Below are 26,648 nucleotides of genomic sequence, written 5' to 3'. Positions count from 1 at the left end.
TCTTCTGGGTGGTCCAGTGCTCTTCAGCAGAGGTGACCAGGCATTCTCCCATCTCTGGGATGGGAGGATGGTGGGTCTGAAGAATGGACAGAGCTGAGATGCTCAGAAGTGGGGGTGGATGGGGGATCTAGGTCCAGGAGGTAGTCCTGGTTGGCTTGGCTGGTCAGTGCAGCAGTGGCCCTGTCTCATGTAACCCGACATCACCCAGGGTTTGCTGAAAAGCAGGAAGGAGCGGCTGCCTCTGATGGCCAGGGCCCCACTGCGGGCACTGACAGCACTGTAGGGCTGGGGAAAAGTGGGCATGAGGATGAGGCTGAGGGCCAGGTACTGCGTGATAACGGTGAGGGGTGGGGTAGAGGACTGGCATACCAACCACTGGGTGTGGAGAGAGGCGGCTGACCCTGTCATCTCATTTATAACCTCATTATCACTCCATAGAGAAGGTCTTATTCCCATCTGTTGTCTTGCTGATAAAGCCACACAGGTGCAAGATACCATTTCCTGAGCACTTATCACAGGTTGGTGTCTTCAAGTGACCCTAGCTTAGGCAGGGATCCGAAGTCGTCAAGTGGAGACATGGCCGTAGCGTGCTCTCCTACCCCTAAATCACTACTTCCGGATATTCAAATAGGATGAATCAAGCTGCTCATTCTACAGATGGAGAAAAGCGAGGCCTAGGGAGGTTAAGTAACCTGTTTCAGGTCTCACACCTTGTGCCAGATCCTGGGGAGGAGCCAGCAACCAGGCTTCAAGAGACAACCACTTCTCTGGCCCTCGCGTGTCTCCGAAGGCAGCCCCTACGATGCAGGAAAGAGCCCAGCGCGCGAGAGAAGGGCCCGCTCACTTCGCTCTGAAGTTCAGTGGATTTACGCGAACCAAGGAATCATCAGGGAGCGCCCCCCCAATCCCCGCCCCTGCCCGCACGACCCCGAGCTAGGGGGCGTGGTCTCGCCTGCGCCTCCGCCGCCGCCCCTGGCTCGGCCCCACTGAGCGCGCCCCTCGCGTCCCCGGCAGGGGGCTCCCACTGCGCGCGCGCCGAGGCCGCCTGGTCTGAGGCCCAGGCCCGGCGGGTCCGCCGCGCTCCCGGACACAGAGACATCTTGGGTTGGGCCGAGTAAGGGCGGACGGGCCGCCCTTGGCCTCGCGCCCTCCCGGCTCGCCGCCCCCGGCGTCGCTGGCGAAACCCGAGCGCGCGTCAGGCGCGGGGCCGCGTGACGCGCACCTGTCGGGGCGGGCCCGGCGGGCGGAAGAGGATGCGCGGGGCCGTGGCCTGGCCCGAGCCCGGCCCGCAGCACCGCGCGCCCTGCGCCGCCCGCGACGTTTCCCGGAGAAGCGGCCGGCTCTGACGGGCGAGATGAAGTAAGCTGCCTCCCCTGCTTTCCGGCTCCTTTGGCCACGGGAGTTATTTACAGGCGGACAGCGGCTGCGCGCTTGCGCCGGGCCGAGCCCACAGGCGCGGGAGGCTGGCCACGCGTGGCTCTCAAACCCTCGGGCATTTGGTTTGGAAGAGTCACCCCACCCACCCGCCCGAATTCCCTTCCCTGCCTTCCTTCCGCAGAATAAATTAATTGTTCACTTCCTCCTCCGCAGATCCCTTGGCGGGGCGGTTCTGTTTGGTGGCGGGTGGGCAGGAGGCAGCCAGGCCCTGTCGAGGCTGGTCCAGAGCGGCCAGCGGCGCCCCCTTTCCTAGGCTTTCTGGAATTCAGTTCAATGAGGGTAGGAACGTGGTGCCCCCTTCCCCCGCCTTCCCCGGGGATCTGCTTAATCTTTGGCATTAGCTCTCAGGTTTCAATCAGCGTTGCAAAGACATCCATCCAATGAATGGTTTTCCAGAAGTAAACCTATTTAGGTCTCAGAAAAGTAGCACACTCATACTTGAATGTTTAGCCAGAAGTGAGAACTTCTGGAAAAATCGTAAGCCGAAATTACTTGCCCACCCACCGCTTTGTCCGCCCACCAGGCCTGTGGCTGGTGAAAGGTAGCCAATGAGGGAAGCCTCGGTAGACTGGGTCTATTTTAAATTATATTCTACACTGGCTGCAGTGGTGGATGTCTAATAGTTCTGCGCTTATAAGGATGGTCTTTTGGCAAGTTTTAGGAGCACCTGGGATAAAAACTGCTCGGTGTCGGGCATGAAGAGAGCTCATTTTTAGGCAGTGTTTTGTGTAACTTTTTTTGAGGTGCGTAACTGATCAGCAGATAAGCTACTCCAGGCAGACCTTCGAGTTATTTTTATCCAAAGAGTAGAAGTTCCTAAGTTACCCTTACAGTCAGGTGGTGTTAGGCTGTTTAAAAGGGGGAAGCAAGAGGCACCTCTGGTCATCTGTGACCTAGCCACCTCTCACTTTATTGCTGGAATATGAACAAGGCAACATGTCATTGCTCGCTGCTGAACTTCACCGTGGGTTCTGTGAGGCCCTAACCCCACGGACAGAGCTGGAAGTCAGGTTTTGCTTCTTGTTGCCCTGAGCTGGGAGCCAGGTGGCTATTTGTCTAAGAGAGCTCTTAACCACCATTGCCTCTCAAGAGTATTTTCGCAACCATGACCTGGGTTTTTTTGTTTGTTTGTTTGTTTGTTTTTGGCTGGGCATAAAAATAAGGTGGATGATCCCCGTTTTACAGCTGGAGAAAAGGCCCTGAGCAGTCAAGTGAAAGGCACCAGCCTACTTCCATATTCTTCGGGCTGGATTATAAACTCCCTGTGGGCTGAGGTGGGGGCGTCTTGAACCACCTCAACATTGTATTATGTCTTATATGTTTTTTCATCAGTATGACTGGGAGGTCACCAGTCTGTCGATGAGCTGCTCCTTGGCTTTTTTTTTTTTTTTTTTTTTTCCCTGTTGAGAGATGTTGATTGGTTTTGCAGCAGTTTCAAGATGCCAGCAGAAGTCCCTTGCTTGTGATGCTGTGGGTTGAGTAATGGTAGGGGCGAACATTTCTCAGGTGCTTCCTGTGTGCCAAGCATTGTGCGGAGTGCTTTGTATGGACTGGCTGTCTGTGCTTCTTATTGGCTTGTTTCCCCAACTCTGTGGTTGAGGTCAGGAGAGGTGAAATAGCTTGTGTGAGGTCACACAGCTACTACTAAGGGGCAGAACAAGGATTCAGAAGCCTCCAGGTTTTAACAGAGCAGCTCAGGCTAAAACACGGTGTCTTCATGACGTCAGAAGGAGGGTGAGTGAATCACTGTCAGAGAGGACGTGTGAGGCCGAGGCCGTTCACAGCACTTGGTGTTCAGGGCAGCCTGACACCAGGGAGCAGAGCGGCTGCCCAGCTTGGATAGCTTATGTGAGTGTTTAGACCACTGTCATTCCAGTCTTCTAAGGGAGGAGAATCCGTGTCCACACTGAAACAGTGTTTTACATTTGCCATCTGGGGTTGTAGTCACACATTTTACAGGTGGGGGGAAGTAAATGCTGGAGCCAGACTGCCTGTATTTAAATCCTCTAAGATGCCCAACTGTCAGTAAGTGATTTTCTCTCTCTCCACCTTAGTTTCCTGTCGACCCATTCTAAAAATGGGGACCATGATCGGACCTACCTCATAGATTGTGGCGAGGATTAAGTGGCATGATGCGTGTGAAGCTCTTAGCCCAAAATCTGGCATATAGTTAAATACTCTATAAATGTGTCTTTTATTATTACTAGTGTCCTTACAAGTAGTGAGCTGCTGCTAATGTGTGCTCTGTCACAGTGCTTGTAGTCACTTTTAGAGACTTATTCCTTTGTGCCATTATTCACATGCAGATAGCTTATAACAGGTGACAATAGTCTTGAGTAAATGAGATTTATTTGTTGATTCAGCACATGTTTAGAGTGCACCTTCTGTGTGCCAGGCCCTGTTTTGGATCCTGGAGATAGTGAACGAAACACAAAACCCCCTGTCCTTACTGTCACATTCCTGAGGGGAGGGGTGACAGACAATAAAGTAAATACACGTATCACATGCAGTGTATTAGAAAGTGATCTGTACTATGCAGGTGAGATTGGGGTGGAGGGTTTACAGTTTTACACAGAGTCGGCTGAGAAAGCGTCGCCGAGAAGGTGACATTTCAGCAAAGAATTGAAGTTACTGAGGGAGTGAACCACGTGGACATCTGCAGGGAGAAGTAGGTCAGGCAGAGAGAACAGCAAGTACAAAGGCCCTGGGGCAGGAGGATGGGTGGCTGGAGCCCAGAGAGGGGCAGAGTGGCAACTGGAGAAAAGATCAAAGCGGTGATAAGTGGGAGGCCAGAAGGTGTAGCCCCTGGAGACCACCGAAAAGAAGAGTGACACGGTCAGACCGATGCTATGAGCAGATCACCCTGACTGCTGTGTTTAGGCAGTGATAGAAATGGGAGGCCAGTTGGGTGGTCCGTTTGGTAGTCCAGACAGGTGATGGTGGCTCGGACCAGGGTGGAGCAGTGGAAGGTGGTGAGACATAGTTGTGCTCTGGATAAATGTTGGTGATAGAAACTATAGGATTTGCTGACAGATTGGATGACCCTGATGGGGAAGATGAGAGCTGCATTTGGAGCATTTGGGAGATAAGACAGTTCAGTTTTGAATGTGGTAAGTCTTGGAGACATCCAACTCTTGGTGCCAGAGCAGCAGTTGATTGTGGGAGGCTGGCATTTAGGGGGAGAAAGTCCAGGCTGGAAATCACGGCCTGGGGTAGAGGCAGTTGTGTGCTGGTCAATGTTTAACAGCCTCTGAAAAGGGTGGCAGTTGGGGGTGGAGAGCGTGATTGATACTGTTTGCTGACATCCGCTGGGTACATGTTCCCACACTGGCCAGCTTCAAGCACACCGTAACAGAATACCCTCACCTTGCAGATAAAATAGGTGTAAATCATGTTAGGAGCATAGATAACAGTCAGATGTAGTAGAGTAATAAGGAAGTGTTGGGTTTTGAGTGTTTCATGCCTTTGTCTTTAATATAATGTACTTGGTTGCAGATTTGTGTAATTCTGTTTTTCACAATGGCTATGTTTGTCAACTGGCTTGACAAATTCCTGAAACTTCAGCAGTTGAATCTGGTATGCAGCCCCGCATGCGGTGGCTCCAGCACGCGATTTGGGTCCCAGGGACCCAGGTTGGATACCTGATGAGATGTTGGGAAAAGGGATTCTCTGAGATTAGAGAGGGAAAAGGCGTCAGAGCCGACCTTGTGAGTTCTGTCCCTTGTCCAGCCCTGAGGGGGACACATGCATGTCGCAGCTTGTGATGAGGGGTCCGACTGGCACCTGTGTGGGGGTGTTTGTCCAGAGGGCCCGGAACACAGAGGAAGGGGTGCAGAGCACACATTTGAGTTGGCGATGGTGGAGGGGCTGGGCCCATCCTCTTGTCCTTTAGCTAAGAAAGATCTTCAGTTCCAATTCTTGTTTTACTCCCACACAGTCTTTAAAAAATTCCACATTCATGGGCTGTGATTTGGAGAAAATCCCCCTTCTTCCTGCGTGGCAGACCGAAGATGGAGGTCAGAGGTGTTGACGTGGCATTGGGAAAGGGAACAGAGCAGCAGCCGCCACTGACACCTATCTCCCAACCGCTTCCTCCTGCCCCTTATCTGCCAGGACTGGAGGATCCAGCTGCAGCCTCCCAGGGTTTACCAGAAGCCAGCTCTGCCGCTGGAGTGCCTGCCCGAGCTGGGCTGGGTCCTGGGCAGACACGGCTGCCTGGGAGCACCCCACATCTGCCTCTCACTTGGGCAGAAGCAGACTGGAACCCCAGTTCTGACCCACACCTTCTGGCTGGCCACGTCAGAGCTCACAGCTTGGGGGATGGTTGCAGAGCCTTCCTTTAAAAGGTGAGTCTCCCAGGATGCCAGCTGGGAACCCCTTGCCCTGGTGTTAGGGACAGCAAGAGGTGCCCTGGACTGTGGACAGGTGCCCGGTCAGTCCCGACTCTGAGATGAGCCCGTACCCCCGGAGGATGGAAGGTGTCCCTGGCACCACACTTTACAGCATCATGTGTTTCTTGAATAATAATTGTAAATGAAATTGCATCCTACACACACTTAAGTTAGAGCTTCAGAGAGTTTGGTCTTAACTTCTGAGTGGTGCTCAGTTATCAGCTTTGTGCTTCATACTTCAGTCCTGCATTCCCCGTTCCTGCTGCGTTGGCCTGAGGCTGCAAGCACTAAGCTGCCTCTAAGCTGCCTTTATAGAAAGGCGGTGGCCATCTCCCTAATAACAGAGAGGTCGTCTCCTTTCCTTGGAAAACAGAGTTTAGGGGCAGGAAAGTGCTGTAGAGTTCCTTTAGCTCCTCACAGATGGGGAAACAGGCCTAGCAGGGTACGTGCACGTCCAAGGCTACGTGGTATTTAGATTCTTCTGGAAAAGAATCACCACCTGTTCCAATCCGCAGTCCAATAATACACTGTCCCCCTGTCCCAGAGCGGCTCAAACTTTGCACTAAGCATTTTCTTATTTATTAATTAAAAATAGAAGCGACTCACAGCAGGGTCAGCCGTTGGAACGCCACTTTCGTGTTTTGGGGACTAACTTCAAGTGTGTCATTTTAGATGTATTTCACGGCCCGTTCCCCTCCGAGCAGGCGGGGAGGCAGGAGGAAGCGCTTGCCTCGCAGCCCCGGAGCAGTTTAGGCCCCAGGTGGGTGTGGAGCCATCGGGTTTCTCTGTACCTCACCTCTGCGCCAGGGCCTGGGCCTCTCTGAGCCTGTTTCTTCCCTGTGGGGCAGCGGGGAGGGTACCCGCCGTCTTCCTCCTCTCCGGGTGTGAGACCAGCCCAGGGAGTGTTCTGGTGTCCATGCGCCGACTGCTTGGTCAACGTTAGGCATTACCATCAGGCTCACGATAGTCAGCAACCGGTTTTTGCAGGGGGTTAGGTGAATCTAAACCATCGGAGGCTGCTTTGAAATTCCCATGTTTGCACCCACGCTGGACCTGCTGAATCAGAGGTTCGTTGCCTTGGTGAAGGGAGCAGGAGGCCAGGGGTGTGTATTTTGAAAAACCCTCCGGTTGAATCTGATGCTCCCCTGTGGGGAGCGCCCCTGCCCAAGACTTCGCTGCTCAGTGTGCTCTTTGGGCCTGCTTTCAGCATTAGGCCCCTCCCCAGACCCTCTGCAGCAGAATCTACATTTTAAAAAGATCCCCGAGAGATTCATAAGCACATTAAAGTTCCAGAAACCCTGTTAAGGTTTAAAAAAAACATGGTAGAAGAAAACCAAACACACAGACACTGTACCCCCGCCCCCCCGCCCCCCCACCCTACTCGTTCAGGAGAGAGCTGTTCCCTGGTTGTTTAGCAAGCAGTCAGCAGCTGTGTTGCAATGACTGGTATTTCTGATTTGCATTTGTTTAAAGGAGTGCTGGGGGTGTAGGCAAGAGATAAGGGAGGCTAACCTGAGAACTGGGAACTCGGAATGGGGCTGGTCAGGGAAGACTGCAGCCAGCCTCCAGAGTCAGAACAGAATTAAATTGAGGCCTGGGGGTCAAATCAGGCCCGGCAGCCGTCTGTCAGGCCTTCTGCAGTCTTCTGGGGTGGGGGTAGAGGTGCTGGCCCTCGGGGCTCCCTCACCTGCCCACCCAGGCACATCCAGAGCCCTGGCCACTGATGTCCGCTCAGGAGCTCTGAAACGCAGCTTGCCAGCTGGCGGCTCCTCCTCCAGGCTGTTCTCTGGGCTTCAGATTTCTCACTGCCTCTTCCCACACTGACCTTGCAGTGTTTCCTTCCCTCCAGACAGGGGTAGTTGCCAGTTGAGAAGGAAATGCTTGAAGGGCCAAGGACAGAGATTGGAAAGCAGGAGAAGAAAGTGGAATGGTCCTGTGGTCCACCTGTGGACTTGGGAGTGAGTGCAGGCAGGGAGGGCGGAAGAGGAAGGCTGGGAGGCCGCCCTTGTGGTCCCTTGGTCCTTCACTTAAAGCTCCAATAACAAGAAGTGTCTGGTGTCCTAAAGGTTCTGGTGCAGATGCTGCTGTTGGATCCTCATCTTGGTTTGGCCACTAACTGGGGCCACCTTGAGGATGGATCTCGAGAGGAAGAGGCAAAGGGAGATGTGGGAGGAGGGGGCACATTGTCAGAGTCAGGGCGCAGGTCTGGTCCCTCGACAGAGGGGATGATATAGGGACGTGGGAAGGTCTGCAGGGCCTTTTCTGAATTCCGGCTACCCCTTCAAACCTCAGTTTCCCTGTCTGTGTAACTAGACTGTAGCGTCATTGTTGAGGATTTTGTTAATCTTTTATCTGGTAGAATGTCTGCCATATAATAGGTGCTAAGTCAAGAATCTTAGCTCCTTCTTCACCGCTGCCACACCCCAAGCTGGGCTCCAGCCACCCCCCTCAATGTCTGAGAGCCGCGCTGCTTTCTTCCTCACTTCCTTCTGCCTTTCCTTTGAAGCACCGGCCTTGGTGGGAAATCAGAGAATGAGAGTGCCATGGAGTAAGACTTGAGCACATCTAGCCCTCCAGGCCTGGTCAGAGCAGAAGGCCAGAGAAAGTAAGCCCCCAGTGCGTTTGTGACAGGTCCGAGGCCTCTCGCCTTCCCTACATGTCAGCTGCTTCAAATTAGGCTGAAAACTAGCCAGGAGGCTGGGCTAACCTCGGGGAGGCCGCAGTGTGCACTTGCTGTCGGTTAACCCGGGAGCCAGGACCCTGGTCCTGCCTGCTCCCCCGCTGTCTCGCCGCGGGACCGTCACCTGCCTGAGTCTCAGCTTGTCTGTCTGCACGAGGGGGCTGTGATGGTACCCCTCCACTGGTTCTTTTTAGGGTTCCTGTCTGCACTCAGATCTAGTGCACAAACGTGCTTAGTTCTGTGTTTGGCACGTGCTGGCATTCAGTGTTTGCTGCTGTTATTAATATCCCATAATGATAGCTGCCACTCATACAGTGCTTAGTTGGTGGTAGGCACTGTCCTGAGCAGGTTATAAATATTAACTCAGTTTATCTGTATAACAACCGTCTGGTATAGGTACCGCTAATACCCCCATTTACAATGAGGAAACCAAGGTATAGAGAGGTTAAATAATTGTTCAGGGTAAGGGTTGAGCTGGGATTCAAACTCTGCCAGTTGGTTCCAGGGTCCGCATTTTTAATCACCATGCTGTGGCAGCGATTGGCAGTCATTTCGTGCCTGGAGCCCAGTAGACACGGGAAGAGCAGAGAGAGAAGTGAAGGGTGATGATGTCTTCTCACAGGTCCAGCTGTCATCCAGGATCAAGGCCGGCTGCTCCGATGGTCCCTGCAGCCTGTGCTCGTGGACAAGTCTGGCCCTGGTGGTGAGGTGTACAGCCCCAGCCGCACGGCAGTGCGTGGGGCCTCCCTAGGGATTGATGCCGCCTTCCCAGGCTCCTGCAGCAAAACAGTCCACCTCTAGCAAGTGGCGTAGCCCCTGCTCACGGGCAGGCTCCCGACCCACTGGCTTCTTGGCACAGAAGCCAGCCAAGCTGCTGAGGAGGGAGAGGGAAGCTGTGGGACTATAACATTTTCCTGAGGAACAAGCAGCTGATTCTTGCCAGGCAGGAAATGTTTGATCACCTAGAAGTGCGTTTCCCGCACATTGCATCACCTGAGCCATGTCTGACCCTTCCTTGTTCCTGGTCTGTCTTTCCCAGGTACCCCAGGCACGCTGGTGTTTGGAAGATGCTCACAGCGTCAGTGTGTGTGGCCCTGCTGGCCTGCCTGCACGCCCAGGAGCTCCGGGGACACATCTCTGTAATCCTGCTGGGAGCAACTGGGGACCTGGCCAGAAAATACCTATGGCAGGGGCTGTTCCAGCTGTACCTGGATGAGGCCGGGAAGGGCCACAGTTTTCGCTTCCACGGGGCTGCTCTGACGACCACCGAGCAGGGCCAGGAGGTCATAGCCAAAGTCCTGGAGTCCCTGTCCTGCCCCAGGGACACGGCTCCCGCTCGCTGTGCTGAACTCAAGGATCAGTTCCAGCAGCTGAGCGAGTACCGCCGCCTGAAGACTGCAGAGGACTACCTGGCCCTGAGCAAGGACATCGAGGCGTGGGTCCAGCGCGAAGGCCTCCGGGAGGCGGGCAGGGTTTTCTACTTCTCCGTGCCGCCCTTCGCCTACGCAGACATTGCCCGCAACATCAACAGCAGCTGCCGTCCTGGCCCGGGCGCCTGGCTGCGCGTTGCCCTCGAGAAGCCCTTTGGCCATGACCACCGCTCGGCCCAGCAGCTGGCCACAGAACTCGGGAGCTTTTTCCAGGAGGATGAGATGTACCGGGTGGACCATTACCTGGGCAAGCAGGTGAGCCTCGGCCGGGAGCCTGCCAGGGTGGAGTGCTCTGGGGCCACACCACTAGTGGTGGAATTGCGCCCGAAGGCGTTGTGAAGTCTGAGCTCCCACGGTCACCTGGCCGATGGGCAGGAGGTGAGAGGATGGAGGAACAGCGGTGCGGGGCAAGGGCAGGCCTGCTTGGCCCCGTCCACGTGTCCAGCCGCCTGTTCTTTTGTGTGTCCTACCCTCTTGTTTCCCAGCCAGGGTCTGGGCTCCGATTTCTCAGCATTGCCCTGCATTCTCTACAGAGGTGGCCCCAAGACTCTGGTGCCTGGACCTGGCTTCCAGCTGGGCACGCTGTGGGAATTAAGAGTTAACCACCTTTTTCGACACCCACCTGTCTTTTTTCAGTACCTTTTTCTTCCTGAGTTCTGTTTTGAGCCGGAAGGCTGGTAACAAGATCTTAAAATGGAATGGGGACCATGCGCCCATGCTTCTCATCCAGGCCTGTGGCAGAGCGTGGGGCTGGCCTCCTGGGTGGTGCTAGTCAGCTGGCCAGTTCACTCTGAGCATGCCTTCAGGGCTCCTTCAGGACATCTTCCCAGAAATCACAGCAAAGAATACATCGACTCCTGTGTTCTCTGGTACTGACCAGGACGTGGGCCCCTGGCCACTTGGGGGGCACCACATAGCCGTCTGGGGCTGAGGCATTGCCCTCCGTCCAGCCCTGTTTGGAGTTGCAGTGTTTCAAAGACACGTCCTCAAACCAGTGTCCCTCCTGGTAGGTTTTCACTTGTTTACGGGAAAATGACAAAAAACAAACAAAAAAAACCCCTGAATATATTCAATTTGAAGCTTTTTTCCCTCCATTTTCAGTATTAAAATATCTTTTATTAAAAGTCAATGTTAATAGAAGATAGAGAACTTTAAATATTTTCTTTCTTGGCAAAATAAAAAGCAGGTAACCCTGTGGAGGTCCCTGAAAGGTTTTTGAAGTCCTTATGGGCTGTGAAGCCCTGACGTCCTGGGACTATTGCTCCAGAGAGTGTCTTCTCTGAGCAGGGGATGGAGAGGGTGGGGCCCTTCCGTGGAGTCAGGATCCCCTCTTTGTTCTGAGAGGAGCCCGCAGCACAATCAGTCTCTTTCCCTGGCAGGTGGTGGCCCAGATCCTGCCTTTCCGAGACCAGAACCGCGAGGCCCTGGACGGCCTCTGGAGCCGGCACCACGTGGATCGGGTGGAGATCATCATGAAAGAGACCGTGGATGCAGGAGGTGCGCGAGGGTCACATCTGTGATGAGGCGTCGGGCCCCGCGGGGCTGGAGGGTCTGCCCGGCCCCCGCGCCTCGGCCAGTACTTCTCAGAGAGAGATTTTGCTGGTGTGTGGTCTCCCTCCAGGGCCTGCCACGTGCCCAGCCTTGGACTGTGCTGCACCCCAGGGTGCCTGCAGGCAAGCCCTGTGCAGTCATTGCTGCCCTTGGGAGTGTGTGGGCCGGTGACGTGAACTTGGCCTGGACACTGAAACAGCGGGCTGGCAGTAAACCCTGGAAGTTAGGCTGCCTTTGATGTGAGCATGGGGGAGGCTGTCAGGCTGCACGAGGGTTCCCTCTGCCTTCTCTCCTCCTCACCTCCCGTCCCTCCCGCCCGCTCATTCTCAGCTCAGTGGTCACTTTCTCGGGGAGCCTCTGCTGACTGTCCTGACAAAGCCCATGCCCGCTGCATTCTCAGTGCACACGTACCTCCCTTCCCTGCCCCTCCTCAGTCTTTGCCTCATCTCATCCCCGGCCAGTCTGTCTCTCCCACTACACCAGGGGCTCCAGGCTGCCTCCTCGCTGGCACCTGGCACCGCCTCGGAAGTGCTGACCAAACACCGCGTGAGTGAGCGGCATTGACCTGGGAGTCGGGACACCTGGGTGTCAGGCCCGTCTCTGCCTTCACCCGGTGACCTCAGCATGTCACATCCCTCGTCTGAAATGAGTGGCTTGTCTACACAGCTGACAGCCCCCCTTTGAGCTGTAGCATTCTGTGAATTCATCACATCTTTTGAGCATTGACTGTGTATTCAAAGCATCAGTTCTTAGCCCCAATAATAAAGGCTGATTCTTATTGTGTCCTCGTGCCCCCAGTAGCCGAGTGAGATGGGCTCTATTATTAGCCTCCACCTACAGATGAGGTTTGGTGACGAGCCCAAGGTCACGGCAGGAAGTGGTGGGGCCGGTCCTGGTCCAGGCAGTCTGGCTTCAACACCAGGCTCTGTGCCACTGCAGCTAGCTCATCCCCGCGACTGCTTTCTGCAGCCCGAGCAGGAGTGCCCGAGGCCACCATCCCCACCCCACAGTGGGTGCCTGGGCGGGGGGGGCCCCCGACCCCGCAGGCCCGGGTTGGGGGCCGGGAGGTCTGTCTTGTCTTTGTCTTTTCCTCTTTTCCTTCTCTCCCCCTTGGTTACTCTTCAGCTTTCTTCTCTTTCCTCTTTGAATGTGTGTTTAGTGTTGGAAGCTCTGGGTGAGATGAGGTGATAGGTGTGAGACCCAGCCTCTGTCCCATAATACCTCACAGATTCTTGGGGGACATAATATGTTAGGACAAACTCCAGAACCAATGATGGAAGCAGGTGGTGCTGTGGGAGGCCAGGGAGGGGAGGCGTGGTGGGCGGGGCGGTCAGGCATGAGCTGGGCTTCTGAGGGCATCGCTGTCTCCAGTCTGGACCCCACGTTAGAAGAGAGGTCCTCTCCCTACTGCAGTGAACCTCCGTGGGTCTTGGGGACCCTCCCCAAGCCTTCCGAAATTCCCCTTCTGTCCTCAGCAAGGGCTCAGGCCCCAGTTTGCTCCTGTGCCTGTGTGTGTCAGGTGTCCTGGCGGGAGTGAATGCTGGGCCCTGCCCTTGCTGCGTTCGCAGAGAGATGTGCTGCAGATCTGGCACTGAGAGCGTGGGGCGGAACAGGAGGACGCCGCTGCCACCCCTGCTGCGGGCCAGGCTTGGGGGCCAGCGCCTCTCTGCCTGGACTTGACACCGGGTCTCCTCCCTGCCCCATTTCTGGCAGCTCCCTCCTGGGCCCTCCCTAGGTTGGGGAGGAGCTGTGATGTCTGGAGTTACCGGTTGGCATTGTTGCCTCTTAACTCTTCCAACCCTGCCACCCCGTCCTTCTTGGTGTCTTATGTCATTTTGGGGCTTTTGTAAGATCCCTGTGGAGCCCGGGGCTTGGCAAACTGCTGGCCTTCTTATGTTTTGGGTGTTGGAGAAAGGAAAATGGAAGGCAAGACAGAAAGGCGGGCGCAGGCCTGGGCAGCCTGTCTGGCAAGGCAAGCCTGTGGCAGGGAGGATCTCGGGTTTGAACTGCAACACAACAACTGAGGTCCGGGAGGGAGGGCGGGCGCCGTGGCTCTGCCTTCAGGGCGCTGTGCAGGCCCAAAGCGCGGGGCCCCGTTGCCTTCAGGGGGTGGGCTCCGAGCAGTGGGCCTCACTGCTGCCAGGCCCAGAGGCAGAGAGGCCCAAAGCAGGGCAGGCAGCTGGGACCCACTGGCCCAACGGACTTGCAACCAGTAAGGATGCGGCCAGAGGGGGCTAGTTCAGCCCACTGCCCTTGTCAGAGGTGGCCAGCAGGGCTGCAGCTGTCCTGGGCGTTGGGTGTCCCTGGCTGGCCCTTGACTGCTAGTCGCCTGCACAGGCCCTAACAGGGCCTGATGAGCGACCTCCTGCTCCTCTGCTCACTGGTGAGTTCTCCTTCCCCCTCTCTCTCCCCCTCTCTTTCTCTCTCCCCTTCCCTCCCTCTCCTTCCACCTGTCCCTCTCTCCCCTGGGCTTCGGGGACCCAGAAGGACAAGTGCTCCCTGAGTCCCGAGGAAGCGGCCTGGTGCAGCCCTGAGGCCCAGGCACTGACCCTCCCTCTCCCCTCTGGGTCCTGCTTTGGAGCCCATCCCTCAGGGGGCCTGATGGACCCTAGTTCAGGCTGGAGAGGATGGGAGCTGGGACCCTGCGGCCTCCCCACCGTAGCCGTAGCCATAAGCCCTGCGCCCAGCACTTCGGCCTCTGCTGTGCCTTCTCCTGGGATTGGGGGTGGGGAGAAGGCCGGAGGGGAGGCTTCCCTCCCCATGGGAGGTGAGCTTAGTAGACAAGCCGCCCGCCGCGGGACTGGGCACGGCCAGCCGGTGTCCGAGACCCGGTCTGAGGGTTAAGCAGAAGGACAGAGTGTGGCCGCACCCCACCCCCACCCCGGCCGGTCCTTGTCCTGCTGCAGTTGTGCAGACCCCTCAGACTCCAGCAGGGAGGCCCTGAGCCACCCAGCAGTCTCCCGGGCTCTGGGAGGGGAGGGACCGCAGGCCCTGGGACCTTGAGCTTCTGAGCTGCCTCCACCGCCGCCACGCACCTGGGGGGGCAGCTGGCTTCCCCAGCTCCCTCCCTCCCCCGCTGTGTCAGAGGTTTTTTCCTGTTTTCTGCCGCAGCCTCTGGCCCAGAGGAGTTTGCTGCAGTCAGGGCTGCTGCATAGGCAGAAGGGAGAGAGCGTGAGGTGGGAGGAGCAGCCCCAGCGCCCAGCTCCCTCTCAGCCTCATCTGGGATGCCCTTCTGGGGAGTCCCTGACCAGTGAGCCCCTGAGAGTAACTGCCAGCGGTCTCCTGAAGCAGCGCTCCGGGCCACACAGGGCGTGACCTTGGCTAGGCCACTTGGCCTCTGTGTGGAGATGACCTCCGCTGGTCCTCCTCACAGCCACTGGGAAGGGCTGTGCTGAGAGAGAGGCTGGTCGCTCTTGGACTGGGGTTCAGCTGGGCAAGCTGGGAGTGCTGGGATGTGGTCCCAGGTCAGTGGCACCTCAGAGCGCAGGCTTCTAAGCACTACGCCTACAGCCTCGGTCTGCCCGGGCCCCAGCAGTGGGCCTTCCTGCCAGGGTGTGCTCAGGGCAGCCTCTCTGCTGCCCTCGCTTCCCCTCTGGAGACGGGGGGGCGGGGGGGCTCTTATTTTTTATTTATTTTTGGGGGGTGCAGGGAGGAAGGAGGGAAACTTCCTGAGGATGGTGTAGCTGTCCCTGCTTTGGGAGGGTCCTTTTTCTGACATTGGTGTGTATTGACCTCAGAGCTGGAGTGACCATTCAGTGCCTCTCACGGAGGGACCAAGGTGGCCAGAGTCCTCCCAGGTTCACACCAGCTGTCCCGCTCCCAGCCTGGTGTGCAGAAGGGGTTGGAACTGCCCCGCTGCCCTGCCGGGCGTCTCCAAGGTGAGCCCAGGGCAGCTGCCCAGCCTCCTGCCTGGAGAGCACCCCGGCCAGCCCAGGAACCCACTCTCTCCTTGGCCCTCCCCACTTTTTATTTTTGTGGCCCCAGAAGCTACTCTAGAGATCGCAGCTGGCCTTCAGTGATTTTGTTTAACATCTGTGTTTCTGCTGGGAACCTCCCACAATGTGGAGGCAACGGGGAAGGGTTACTGGTCCCAGATCTGAAGGCTGCGATCTTCAGCACCATCTCTATGTAATGATGAAAACCCCTGTTACTTCTGTCTTGGGATTGTTTTAAGGATTAAATCGGATAATATACACGGAAATACTGTACAAATGGAGGTGCTGCCCTCCTTCCAAGTTGGCAAGAAGGGGAAGCAGCAGTGTCCTCCGTCTCTCCCCAGGCTCCACGTGGCCTGTGGGTGACTTGTGTCGGGTTATATAAAGCCCTGTAACTGATCTGCAGTGCTCTCTTATGTCCATTCTTCGCCTAGTATTACCTCTCTCTGTGTATGTACTTAAATTTCCACGTATTGACAGTTTGCATCATCTGTACCTTTTGGTAGCTCTGTATTTCTGTTCCATTCTGTTTGTATCACAGAATGTGAGTTGTCGTATTATTAGACATCTTGGTGGTTTCCACTGTTTTTTGTTTTTTGGCTATTTTAAATAATACTTGGCAAGCTTTAAAAAAAATAAGATTTGATTCACACACCATAAAATTTACCCTTTTTTTAAAAAAAGTGTACAATTCAGGAGTTTTTAACATATTCATAAAGTTGTGCACTCATCTAACTCTAGAACATTTGTGAGTGAGCATTTTTAAAAGTTTTTTTTTTTTTAAGTGTACTTCGAAAGTGGAATGACTAGGCCATAAGGGTAAAGACTGCTTTATAACTGTTACTACATCTTATCAGACTATTTTCCAGAAAATTCGAGACAGCAGCGCCCGTAACTAGTGCGTTCCCACAGCTCTGCCCACGTTGGGTGCTCCTGTCTCCCTAGTGGGTCTGTAGCTGCCCTTTCAGGCGCGTGGGACACAGCCACTCGCGCCTTGCCCGGGCTGCCCCCCCACAAGGTTTCGAAGGGGTGGAGCGATGGGTCCCTGTGCTTGTGGCCTTGAGACGCGGATGAGCTCTGGGTGCGAACAGTTTGGAAGCCAAGTTTGGGGAGCGGGGAGATGTCTTTCTTCCATTGTCCCCTCTGGTTGTGCTTTTTTCTTCTGTCTGTGTTCATATATTGATGGGTTTTTAACCCTCAACTTTCAACCTGGGAAAGGATACTAAGAGTCCTTTATAGATCATTGTCAGGAAGAAAATCAGTGCACAGTAACTGGTAGTAACCAGAAGAAAATCAACTTGGGCGCCGTCAGGACGATCAGCCCCCTGACTGCCTACCATTGTGCGTGGCTGCGTGGCCTCGCCCCCATGAGGGGCCGGCTATGGACCTGATCACTCCAGCTCTGGAAAGACAGCCCACCAGGGGAGGACCCGCAAATGTGTGCCCCTACCCCCACCCCAAAGCTTGAAATTAAGGAATAAAGGAAGCTCTTTTTTACACAGCAGGTAGCAAACCTGTGAATGCTCCTCCCCACACAGTGAGAGAGGATAAAAATAGGAAAAGGGCCACTTAGGGGTTTGCTGAACTAAAGACTAGTAAGCAGATAACACGGCTTTTTAAGACTCTGCTGTGTTCTCTCCATCAAAATTTCTTCTGTTCTCAAAGCTTCAACTATCCTCTTCACAATCTTAAATCTACGCTAATTCGTTGATTCTGACATATTTTTACATATTTTACATATTCTCTGGAAGTTGGGTTTACCATCAATGGGGTGATACAGTTGAATTGACAGCCTGTTTCTTCCTTAGTGGTTATAAAATAATGATGCTTCCACCACCATTGGCATTTTTGATTTGATGGGATCTTGTGTATCTCCAGCATTCATTGCCTTTCCTCGCCCTGGTCTTAACATCTGCAGCTCCCTTTGAGACATTTTCGCTGGATGTGTATGACTCCGTCAGACTCGGCACGTTGTGAACTTAAACCACCATTGCCTCTTTCTCGTCAGACACTGAGACTCTTTCTAACTTCTTTATTTTCAAATGGTAACTGTTCTCTGAGTTGCCCGGCTGGTAGCCTTTCTCTTGCATCCTCTGTAATAATAAAAACACTTACCAGTATTTATTAGTGCTGCCTGCATGGCAGGCACTGTTCCAAGCCCTGTGTCTTTGTTAACTCATTAATCCTCACAGCGGCCCTACAAGGCAGGTCCTGTGACCAGCCCTCTTTTATATGTGACATAGAGCCCCTTGCCTGCGGTCACACTCCATTCAGGTCACAGCTCTGAACTGTCTGTCTTGGGTCCAGCCTGTGTCACCAAACAGTTTTCACTCACCTACTAATGAATTTACTGTCTCTCTGGATTTGCCTGTTCTGGACACTTTGTATAGATCAGATATAGAGTAAGTGACTTTTTGTGTCTGGCCTCTCTCACTCAGCGCAGTGTTTTCAGGGTCCATCCACGTTGGGGAGTGTGTCAGGGCCTCGTTTGTTTTTTATTGCAGAGTAACATTCTGTTGTGTGGATGGGCGTGCCACGTTTTATTACCCATTTATGAGCTGGTGGAAATTTGGGTTGTTTCTCCTCTCGGGCTCTCGTGAAGAATGCTGCCATGAACATTCGTGTACACGTTTCTGGGTGGGCATGTGTTTTCGTTTCTCTTGGGCGTGTGCCTCGGAGTGGAACTGCTGGTGACTGTTTAGCTGGTTGAGGTTGAGAACTTTTAGTAGCTCCTCACACTCCTCAGTCCAGTTTCCAAAGCCCTGTCCATCTGCTGTCGATTTCTGCAATTCCAAATCCCGGATTGGCCACTTCCGCTCCTCACCGCAACTAGGATGTGGCCCGGGGCAGAGTCAGCCCGGACATACATTTCTTTGAGACACACAGCAATTCAAAAAATCTGAATTATTTGTGCATGTGAGATTATACTTAATGATCCAAATTTGTCTATTCTTGTAAAAAATTGCAAGATATGGTCACCGTGGGCCCACACTCCCATGAGGCGCCACCACCTGACTGCAGCTGACACCCTGCCTTGCCCTCCTCACACTCTTCCTGGCCAGGAGGCATTGCAGACCCTGCCCTCTCGCCTAGATTCATCTTTCCCAAGACCCACTTAGCCGGCTGCTTCAATCTCTGTGTCCCCTTCTAGAAGCCGCTGGTCCTCCTGCTGCTCAGCTCCACACTGGGTAGAATGTTTGCTGTGCGGTTGCTTAGATGGGAGTGCGAGGAAGTTAAAAGGGAGCTGTGTTGGTATAAGAAGTGCAGGCTTTGGGGCCAATTGCCTGGGTTCAAATCTCACATTTACCCCTTTACCAGCTGTGTGTCCTTGGGCAAGTCGCCTAACTTCTCTGAACCTCAGTTCCCTAACATTTTAAAACAGGGTAATAGTAGGACCTCCTTACGGATCATTACCATGAGCAGTAAATGGACTCCATCGTTGTCATGGTTAATGTCTTTTCCTTGATGTCTTCTCACTGAGGCCAGGACCCTGCAGGTGCTGGGAGCTCAGACGCTGTTTCTCTGCGGGGGGCCCTCCGGGCACTTCGACTGGCACAGCTGGGCTTCCTGTCCTGCCATTCAGGCTTCAGCCTCCCTGGCCAGAGCTGCACCCTCACGCTCTGGCTGAGGACAAGAGTCGGAGGACGAGGGTGCCTTCCCACGAGCCAGCTGCGGGCCTCGCTTCTCGCACCACGGCACTGGGCCACCACCAGGCCTGGCCTGTCGGGCTGAACTCACGGCAGGTGGTCCCTGCTCACCATGCAGCTGGCCTGAGGGACACGGCCCAGCAGGTCTGAGCCATGAGTCGCTTCTTTTTGTTTGTTTGAATGAAGTGTTGACTAGGTAGAAAAGAATGCCTACAAAATGTGTGTGAAACGTACGGAACTATGATACAACGAACACCAGTGTGCCTGCCAGCCTGTTTTTAACAAGAAGCTTCATTGTCTTCTAGTGTTCCTCCCCAGATCCTATCCCAGTTCCTCTCCTTTTTGGTTCCAAATTTTAGGTAGACTGTTCCTGCGCTTCACTTTGTTGTTTCTCTGATCACCGTTTAGTTTAGAAGACGAAGCACGCTCTGCGTGTCTGAGTGCTGAGTCTGTCTGCCCCTTTACCCTGCTTTCAGGATAACCTCTTCAGCTCTGTCTTCCAATAGCTGATTTTTTTCCCCAGCTACTCCTAATCCATAAAACCCATCCGTTGAATTTCTAATTTCCCATTGCACTTTTTCGTGTATTGAAACTCTGTTTATTCTGGTCATATTATGTCCTATTTTCGAAGTTAATTTTTATCTTTAAAGCAGTTGCGTTTCTTTCGCTCGACGTGGTGCCTTTGGGGTCTGTCTGCGGCAACGTGTGTGCATTTTCTCTGCCGCACGGGGCTCTGTCGCGTGACTGCAGTGCTGTGTCCGGTGCCCCGGCTGCGGCAGTGAGCGGACAGCCCAGTCGTGCTTTGATGGAGCTTCAGGAATAGCTGAGAAGAGAGAGAGAAGCAGGCACCAAGTTAGTCAGGTGAACTTTCCAGGGGGGAGGCCAAGAGTTCAGTAAGGTCTCCTCGAAGCCGAGACCTGAAAGGACGAGCAGGAGATGCTGGGTGAGGGCTGATCCCACGATCCAGGTAGTGCGCGTGGAACCGGATAAGTGAGTGCTGTCCCCGCCGCGACGTCTGGAAGGCCTTTCCTGTGTGTGAGTCTTGGCAAGTTAGCAGAGTATGAACCATGGCACATGTGAGGTGTTGCACATTTGAACTCTAAGCCTTAAGTAGGCCATTCACTTGTATGTGGGCAAGTCACTGATGATCAGGGTTCACACTGAGCTCTGGAGGAGTGGGTGTGATGTCGTGTGTCGTTAACCAGCTCCTGACTCTGCTGGTCCCGTCCGAACCCTGGGCCTCTGAGTCCTCCTCTCATGTGGAACAGGGACAGTCGTGGTCCCCGCCCTGCAGGATCTTGTGGGTGTGACGGGGAGGGGCGCCCAACACCTCAGTACTGTGCCAGGTGCAGGGGGCACCCGTGCCGTCGCTGCCCCGCTCTGTGGTCAGTGTTCTGTGCGCCGCCCTCTTTTCCCCTCTCAGTAACCCTGTCCACCCCCAGCCACCTTGACATCTCCACCTGTCTGTCAGAAGCTTAAGCTCACCTAAAACAGAACTCCTGGTTTCCTCTCCATCAAACTGTCCCTCTCCCAGTCTCCCCATCTCGGCAAACCCCACCACTGCCTGTCTTTGGCTCAGGCCCCAGTTCTAGGAGTTACCTTTGGTTCCCCCTTTCTGCTCGTGCTTACCGCATCTGTCAGCAGGTCCAGTCAGTTCTGGCTCCAGAGAGAACTGTCCACTCCCTGAAGCCCCTTCACTGTCACTGGAGTCCAGGCCCCACCAGCTCTCCTCTGGGCACCTACACAGCCTCCTCCTGGGTCTTGTGCTTCTGCAGCCAGTCTCCCCACAGCAGGCCGGGGATCCATTCCAAATACACGAGTGGTCTTGACATTTCCTGCTTCAAACCTGCCTGTGGCTTCCCCTGCGCTTAGAAATGAGTCCAGCCTCCGCACCTTTGCTGCGGACGCCTGCCCGCCTGTCTGCTCCCTCTTGCGCTCCTCCTTCTGGACACTCTGCAGCCCAGCTCGTCCTGCCTCAAGGCCTTTCCTCTTGAAGCGCCGTCAACCAGAATCCTCTTCCTGGCTTTTTCTGGTCTGCCTCTTCAGGGCTCAGGGGCCTGCCCCGTTACCCTCTGTCACAGGCGCTGTCTATAATGTCTTTATTGACTTTTTCTCCCTCCCATCTTCCCTCCCCACCACTGTAAGCTGTCTGTTGCCCAGCACGTGTGTGCACTTGGTAGTGGGGAGGCAGTTAGGCCCCATTTAAGGACAGGATGCAGAACAGAGACTCAGAAGTCAATATCTCGCCCCGGGCGGTACGTTAGTAAGCAGCCAGGCCCTCCCATGATGCTGCAGCCCCCTGCAGAGCCGGACCAAATGGCTGGTGCCTGGTGTCTGTGGGGACCAGAGCCTTCCCCACGCAGGCTCCTAGGGAGGCCCAGGGGTCTGACACCGTCCCGCAGAACGGGTCTCATTGAAGGGGGGTGGCTCAAGGACGCCCGCCCTGCTTCCTTCTCTTGTGTGCTCTGGCACAGTCACTCTCTGGACTGTGGGGTGTGGGTGCCAGGACAGAAGCACAGTTGTGGCGGGCGTCGTGGGCCTCCAGTCCTCACTACCTCTCCCTGCTCCCCCTGCTCAGGTCGCACCAGCTTCTATGAGGAGTATGGGGTCATCCGAGATGTCCTCCAGAACCACCTGACGGAGATCCTCACGCTGGTGGCCATGGAGCTGCCCCGCAACGTCAGCAGCTCGGAGGCGGTGCTGCAGCACAAGCTCCAGGCCTTCCGGGCCCTGCGGGGCCTGCAGAAGGGCAGCGCGGTCCTGGGCCAGTACCAGGCGTACAGCGAGCAGGTGCGCAGAGAGCTGCAGAAGCCAGACGGCTTTCACAGCCTGACACCAACCTTCGCAGGTGGGCTCCGGGGCTGGGCATGGGCTGCCCCCTCCCCCCAGGCAGAAGCCGCTCTCCAAACCCAGATGCCCTTTGGTGTGGGTTGGAAGGGACTTGAAGGGGGGTTTTCACAAGGGAGCTCAGTGGCAAGTGAAAGGTTCCCCTGCTTCTCTGGCCTTCCACTAGCTTAAAGCAACGGGTCACCTGCTGGCTCTCTCTGGACAGAGGACACCTCTGTGGTGGTCTCAGTTCAGTCCACGTCCACAGGGCTTGTGGAGCTGAGTTCAGACCAAGTTCTGCCTTTGCAGACTTTACATCCAGCCCCAGTGAGGCTGCAGACCAGCCCACCACAGCCAGGGGCACCTCCAGTGGGCAAGCACCATGCCAGTCAGACAGGTGCCCCCCAGGGCCATCCTCTGGATGGTTCCACAGGCTCAGAGCTTTCTGGGGGAGTCTGGCTCCCTAAGACTGCAGATAATAACCCCCACAACCAGAGCAGCAGCTGCTGTCAGGCACGCCATATACACGATCTCATTTAACCCTCACATGCACAGATGCTTCAGGCAGGTATGATTATCAGCCCCATTTAGAGGTGACGGAACATGAGTCTCAGTGAAGTTGCCCAAACTTGCCCAAGGTCTTGCAGAGACAGTAGATGAGAAAGCCAGGTCTGGAACTTGAGTCTGGAGTGAGCTCAGCGTCCAGCTTTTACCCCGTGGCCCCCGCTGTAAGCTTTCTCACCTGCACACCAGTTCCCTACTGGTCTGTGGCTGAGAGCCCCGTCCCCTCCCCTTCTCCCTATATCTGACCTGGCCGCAGTGTGTCCTGAGTGCTCTACAGACAGGAAGGGAGCACCTTTCCATAGGACGTCCCCACCAACAGTCAGGATCTCCACCACCTTGCCTCCACCACGAGACTCGCCTTAGAGTCTCCAGATTGGAACCTCTCAGCCCAGTTCTCCTTTGCCTGGAAGACTGTGGCTCTAAGAGGTGCCTCAAGGGAGGTGGGTGTCCGAGGTGGCCCCAGAGGCCACCGTCTGAGCACTGACTGGGAAGAGAAGATAATGGAAGAGGTGAAAGTTAGGGGGTGAGGCTAGCAAGGCAAGGGATGTTCCCGATGCAGTGTGTGCCCAGAGGAGGGGCTCGGGCAGGAGGAGGCTGGCTGGCAAGAAGGAAAAGAGGGGAAGGCGAGTGGGCTGGGAGGTCCCGGGTTCTCTGTGCTGGAGCATCACCTCCGCTGTCCCCCTGTCACCTCAGGCGTCCTCGTTCACATCGACAACCTTCGCTGGGAGGGCGTTCCTTTCATCCTGATGTCTGGCAAAGCCTTGGATGAGCGAGTGAGCTACGTTAGGATCTTGTTCAAGAACCAGGCGTGCTGTGTCCAGAGCGAGAAGCACTGGGTGCCAGACCAGAGCCGGTGCCTGCCTCAGCAGATCGTCTTCTACATCGGACACGGCGAGCTGGGCAGCCCTGCCGTGCTGGTCAGCCGGAACCTGTTCAGACCCTCCCTGCCATCTTCAAGCTGGCAGGAAGTGGCTGGCCGGCCTGGGCTCCACCTCTTTGGCCGCCCTCTGTCTGATTACTACGCCTACAGCCCCGTGAGGGAGCAAGATGCCTACTCCATCCTCATCTCTCACATCTTCCACCACCGGAAGGACTCCTTCATCACCACGGAGAACTTGCTGGCCTCCTGGGTCTTCTGGACGCCCTTGCTGGACAGCCTGGCCCACGAGGTCCCACGCCTCTACCCAGGAGGAGCTGAGAACGGACGCCTGTTGGACTTTGAGTTCAGCGGCAACAATTTAGCCTTTTCCCAGCAGCCGCTGGAGCAGCTGGTGCCGGGGCCAGGTTCTGGGCCGACACCCAGTGACTTCCAGGTTCTCAGGGCCAAGTACCGAGAGAGCCCACTGATCTCAGCCTGGCCTGAGGAGCTGATCGCCAAGCTGGCCGACGACATCGAGGCCACAGCTGTGCAGGCAGTGCGGCGCTTTGGCAAGTTCCACCTGGCGCTGTCGGGCGGCTCAAGCCCCATAGCCCTGTTCCAGCAGCTGGCCACGGGGCACTATGGCTTCCCCTGGGCCCACACGCACCTGTGGCTGGCAGACGAGCGCTGCGTCCCGCTCTGGGACCCCGAGTCAAACTTCCAGGGCCTGCAGGTGCACCTGCTGCAGCACGTCAGGGTCCCCTACTACAACATCCACCCCATGCCCGTGCACCTGCGCCAGCGGCTCTGCGCCGAGGAGGACCGGGGCGCCCAGGTCTATGCCGAGGAGATCTCCGCCCTGGTGGCCAACAGCAGCTTCGACCTGGTGCTGCTGGGCATGGGCACCGACGGGCACACGGCCTCCCTCTTCCCGCAGTCGCCCACCGGCCTGGACGGTGAGCAGCTGGTAGTGCTGACCAAGAGCCCCTTCAGGCCGTACCAGCGCATGAGCCTCAGCCTGCCCCTCATCAACCGGGCCAGGAAGGTGGCGGTCCTGGTCATGGGCAGGATGAAGCGTGAGATCGCCGTGCTGGTGAGCCGCGTGGGCCACGAGCCCAGGAAGTGGCCCATCTCGGGCGTCCTGCCTGATTCCGGCCAGCTGGTGTGGTACATGGACTACGAAGCATTCCTGGGATGATGGTGCCTTCACCCTTCGCTCACCCCTGTGCATCCCTTCACTGTCCTCTCTCTGCTCCCTCGGTCCTGCCCCCCACCCACACACCTCGGCTCTCTGGGAGCTGATGCCTCAGGGCCAGGCCCCAATCCCAGTCCCTGTGACGGCCCCTGTCTGGTGGTGGTGGGTACACACTGAAACAAGGAAGAAATGTAATCTCTGCTCTCTAGATGCTTCAAATCCAAGTCTGGAGAGAAATGTCCGCCTTAAGAAAAGACCTGCAGCAGTTACACGTGAACATCAACCGGTGCAAAACAAGACGATTTGAAAGCTCCCCACTGGAGGGGGAGTGTGGTGGGCTGCGGTTAATTGGGACGTTTCCCGTGGGCCGGGACCTTGGGGGAAAAGCAGAGCGTTGACCAGCAGGAGCAGGAGCATGGGCATCGCTTTGGGCACAGCACCCTGTGCAGAGTGGGGTGCTGGGAGCTGCCCCAAGACCATGAGCTTTCAGGCCCTCACCTCCATCCATCCCCTTCTTCCCAAGCCTCCGCCATTCAGCCTGCTGTCCTGTGCTCCCCATGGCCACCCCCACCTGCTCTGTGTCTTGGGTTCATTTCTCCTCTGTCCCTACTGTAGAGGTCTTCCCATCCCCTTTCTGTTTCTACACTGTCCCTCAGATGCCCCATTTATGGACAGACGATGACAGTAACGCAGCAGCAAATGCTAGGATGCTAAAATGGACCAGAAATCTTGTGACTTGTTTGCAGCTCCTTTTCTCAGCAGATGAACTTCTCTGATGGGGAAGGCGCTGGCTCCCTCAGCTTCGTGAGGGAGGACCCCTGCCCCACCCCAGCGCTCCCATCTCTAGCCAGCCCTCCACCTGAGACACACCAGACGTGGATGATCAGGCTATTCCAGGCTTCCCTGATTTGAGAGGGTCTCTTGTGTCTCAGTGGACTTCCCAGTGCTTCTGCTCTCAGTGTCCCCTCTTGTTTTACCTGGGAAGATCCAGTTAAGTCTTTGGTGGTGACATCTCATTTGGGGAGAGAGGTGTGACACCAAGTGCCCTAGACCAGCAGGCGCTCTGATCTGACCAGTCAGGAGCCAGGTCTCCTTGGCGGGGCGGCTGCAGCTCATGTTAGCAGGGGCTGCCCACGACCATCTCAGGGACTCGGCTGATTCTCAGCCCGTCCTCCTCACACTACCTCTCGGCGGCATCGACATCCGGTCTGCTGGGCCCTCCTGCCAGCGCTCACTTCACCACTACTGCCTTGCTGAGGACGCGGGAGAACCCAGCAGAGCTTCTCCTCAAGAAATAGGTTGGGTGCTCTGCTCCTGAGAAGCCATGGACCAGTAATACCTGTTTTTCTGAAACCCCCAAGGAGAGAGGGGGTATCTTTGAAATTATTTTTTAAAAAATTCAAAATTCTCAGGATGCACTTAATTTTTATTTCAAATTCCCATGTAGCCATGCCCCCAAGATCCATCAGTAGAGCACAAGACAGGCTTTTCTGGGTGACTGCTTCCCCCGTCTTACAGTCACATTTTGTATCTGATCAGGCAGATACAAAGTGTCAAGGTCACACCAAGGGCTTTCCTGGGTGAGGAGGGGCATCGTGGAATCTGTTTCTTTACTTTTGATTGTTACACTTCCTTCAAGGCTACGGATTTAAAATAATTCTTGCTGTCATCCTAGATGTGTGTGTGTGTGGGAGATGGGTATCTGGGGGGGGGGCTCTGCGTGTTAAAATTCGGCTCCCCCTGGCCTCCAGCGACCAGTCCAGACAGGACATCTCTCTCAATGCCGAGAGAGCTCACCGTGGTGGAACAGAATGCAGTGCCCGGGTCAGGAAGTCTCCTCTGTTTCTGGGGGTCAGCATTTTGGCTCGGATACATCTGGTGGGCCCGCCTGCAGGAGTGGACACGTGGTTGCAGGCCGGGTGCCACCTCTGGCCACGTGGGGGCGCCCTGGCACCATCCCTGCCTTCTGGACATCTGACTGAGGAGGAAATCCCCCTCCTGGCAGGTTCCTCCGTGGTGTTTCCATATTCTACATCCCTGATCTCTTGGTGCTGAGCACTGCCCCCCCACATACTCCCCCAATCTGTTCTTTTGGAACTTCTTCCTCTGCGTTTGCACCACGAGGAGAGGGGG

The 26,648-nt window shown here is 55.6% G+C and overlaps 1 protein-coding gene across 2 annotated transcripts; it reads left to right on the top strand.

The window, feature by feature from the left end:
- Positions 1 to 996: 996 nt before the first annotated feature.
- Positions 997 to 26,184, top strand: H6PD (hexose-6-phosphate dehydrogenase/glucose 1-dehydrogenase). 2 transcript variants are annotated; one of them, XM_064494086.1, is made up of 6 exons: positions 997 to 1,359; positions 5,551 to 5,783; positions 9,548 to 10,193; positions 11,318 to 11,435; positions 21,650 to 21,919; positions 23,155 to 26,184. In XM_064494086.1, exons 2-6 carry the CDS (start codon positions 5,758 to 5,760, stop codon positions 24,516 to 24,518), a joined length of 2,424 nt encoding a protein of 807 aa, XP_064350156.1. In that variant the 5' UTR covers positions 997 to 1,359; positions 5,551 to 5,757; the 3' UTR covers positions 24,519 to 26,184. The 2 variants fall into 2 exon arrangements, with proteins under 2 accessions (XP_064350156.1, XP_031319866.2); XM_031464006.2 differs by lacking the exon at positions 5,551 to 5,783 and having other exon boundaries at positions 998 to 1,359.
- The last annotated feature ends 464 nt before the right edge of the window (positions 26,185 to 26,648 follow it).

This window comes from Camelus dromedarius, chromosome 14 (genome assembly GCF_036321535.1).
Source record: "Camelus dromedarius isolate mCamDro1 chromosome 14, mCamDro1.pat, whole genome shotgun sequence".
Classification (NCBI taxonomy): domain Eukaryota; kingdom Metazoa; phylum Chordata; class Mammalia; order Artiodactyla; family Camelidae; genus Camelus; species Camelus dromedarius.
Note: the sequence above shows the minus strand (reverse complement) of the source record. Positions and strands in the feature narration are given on the sequence as shown.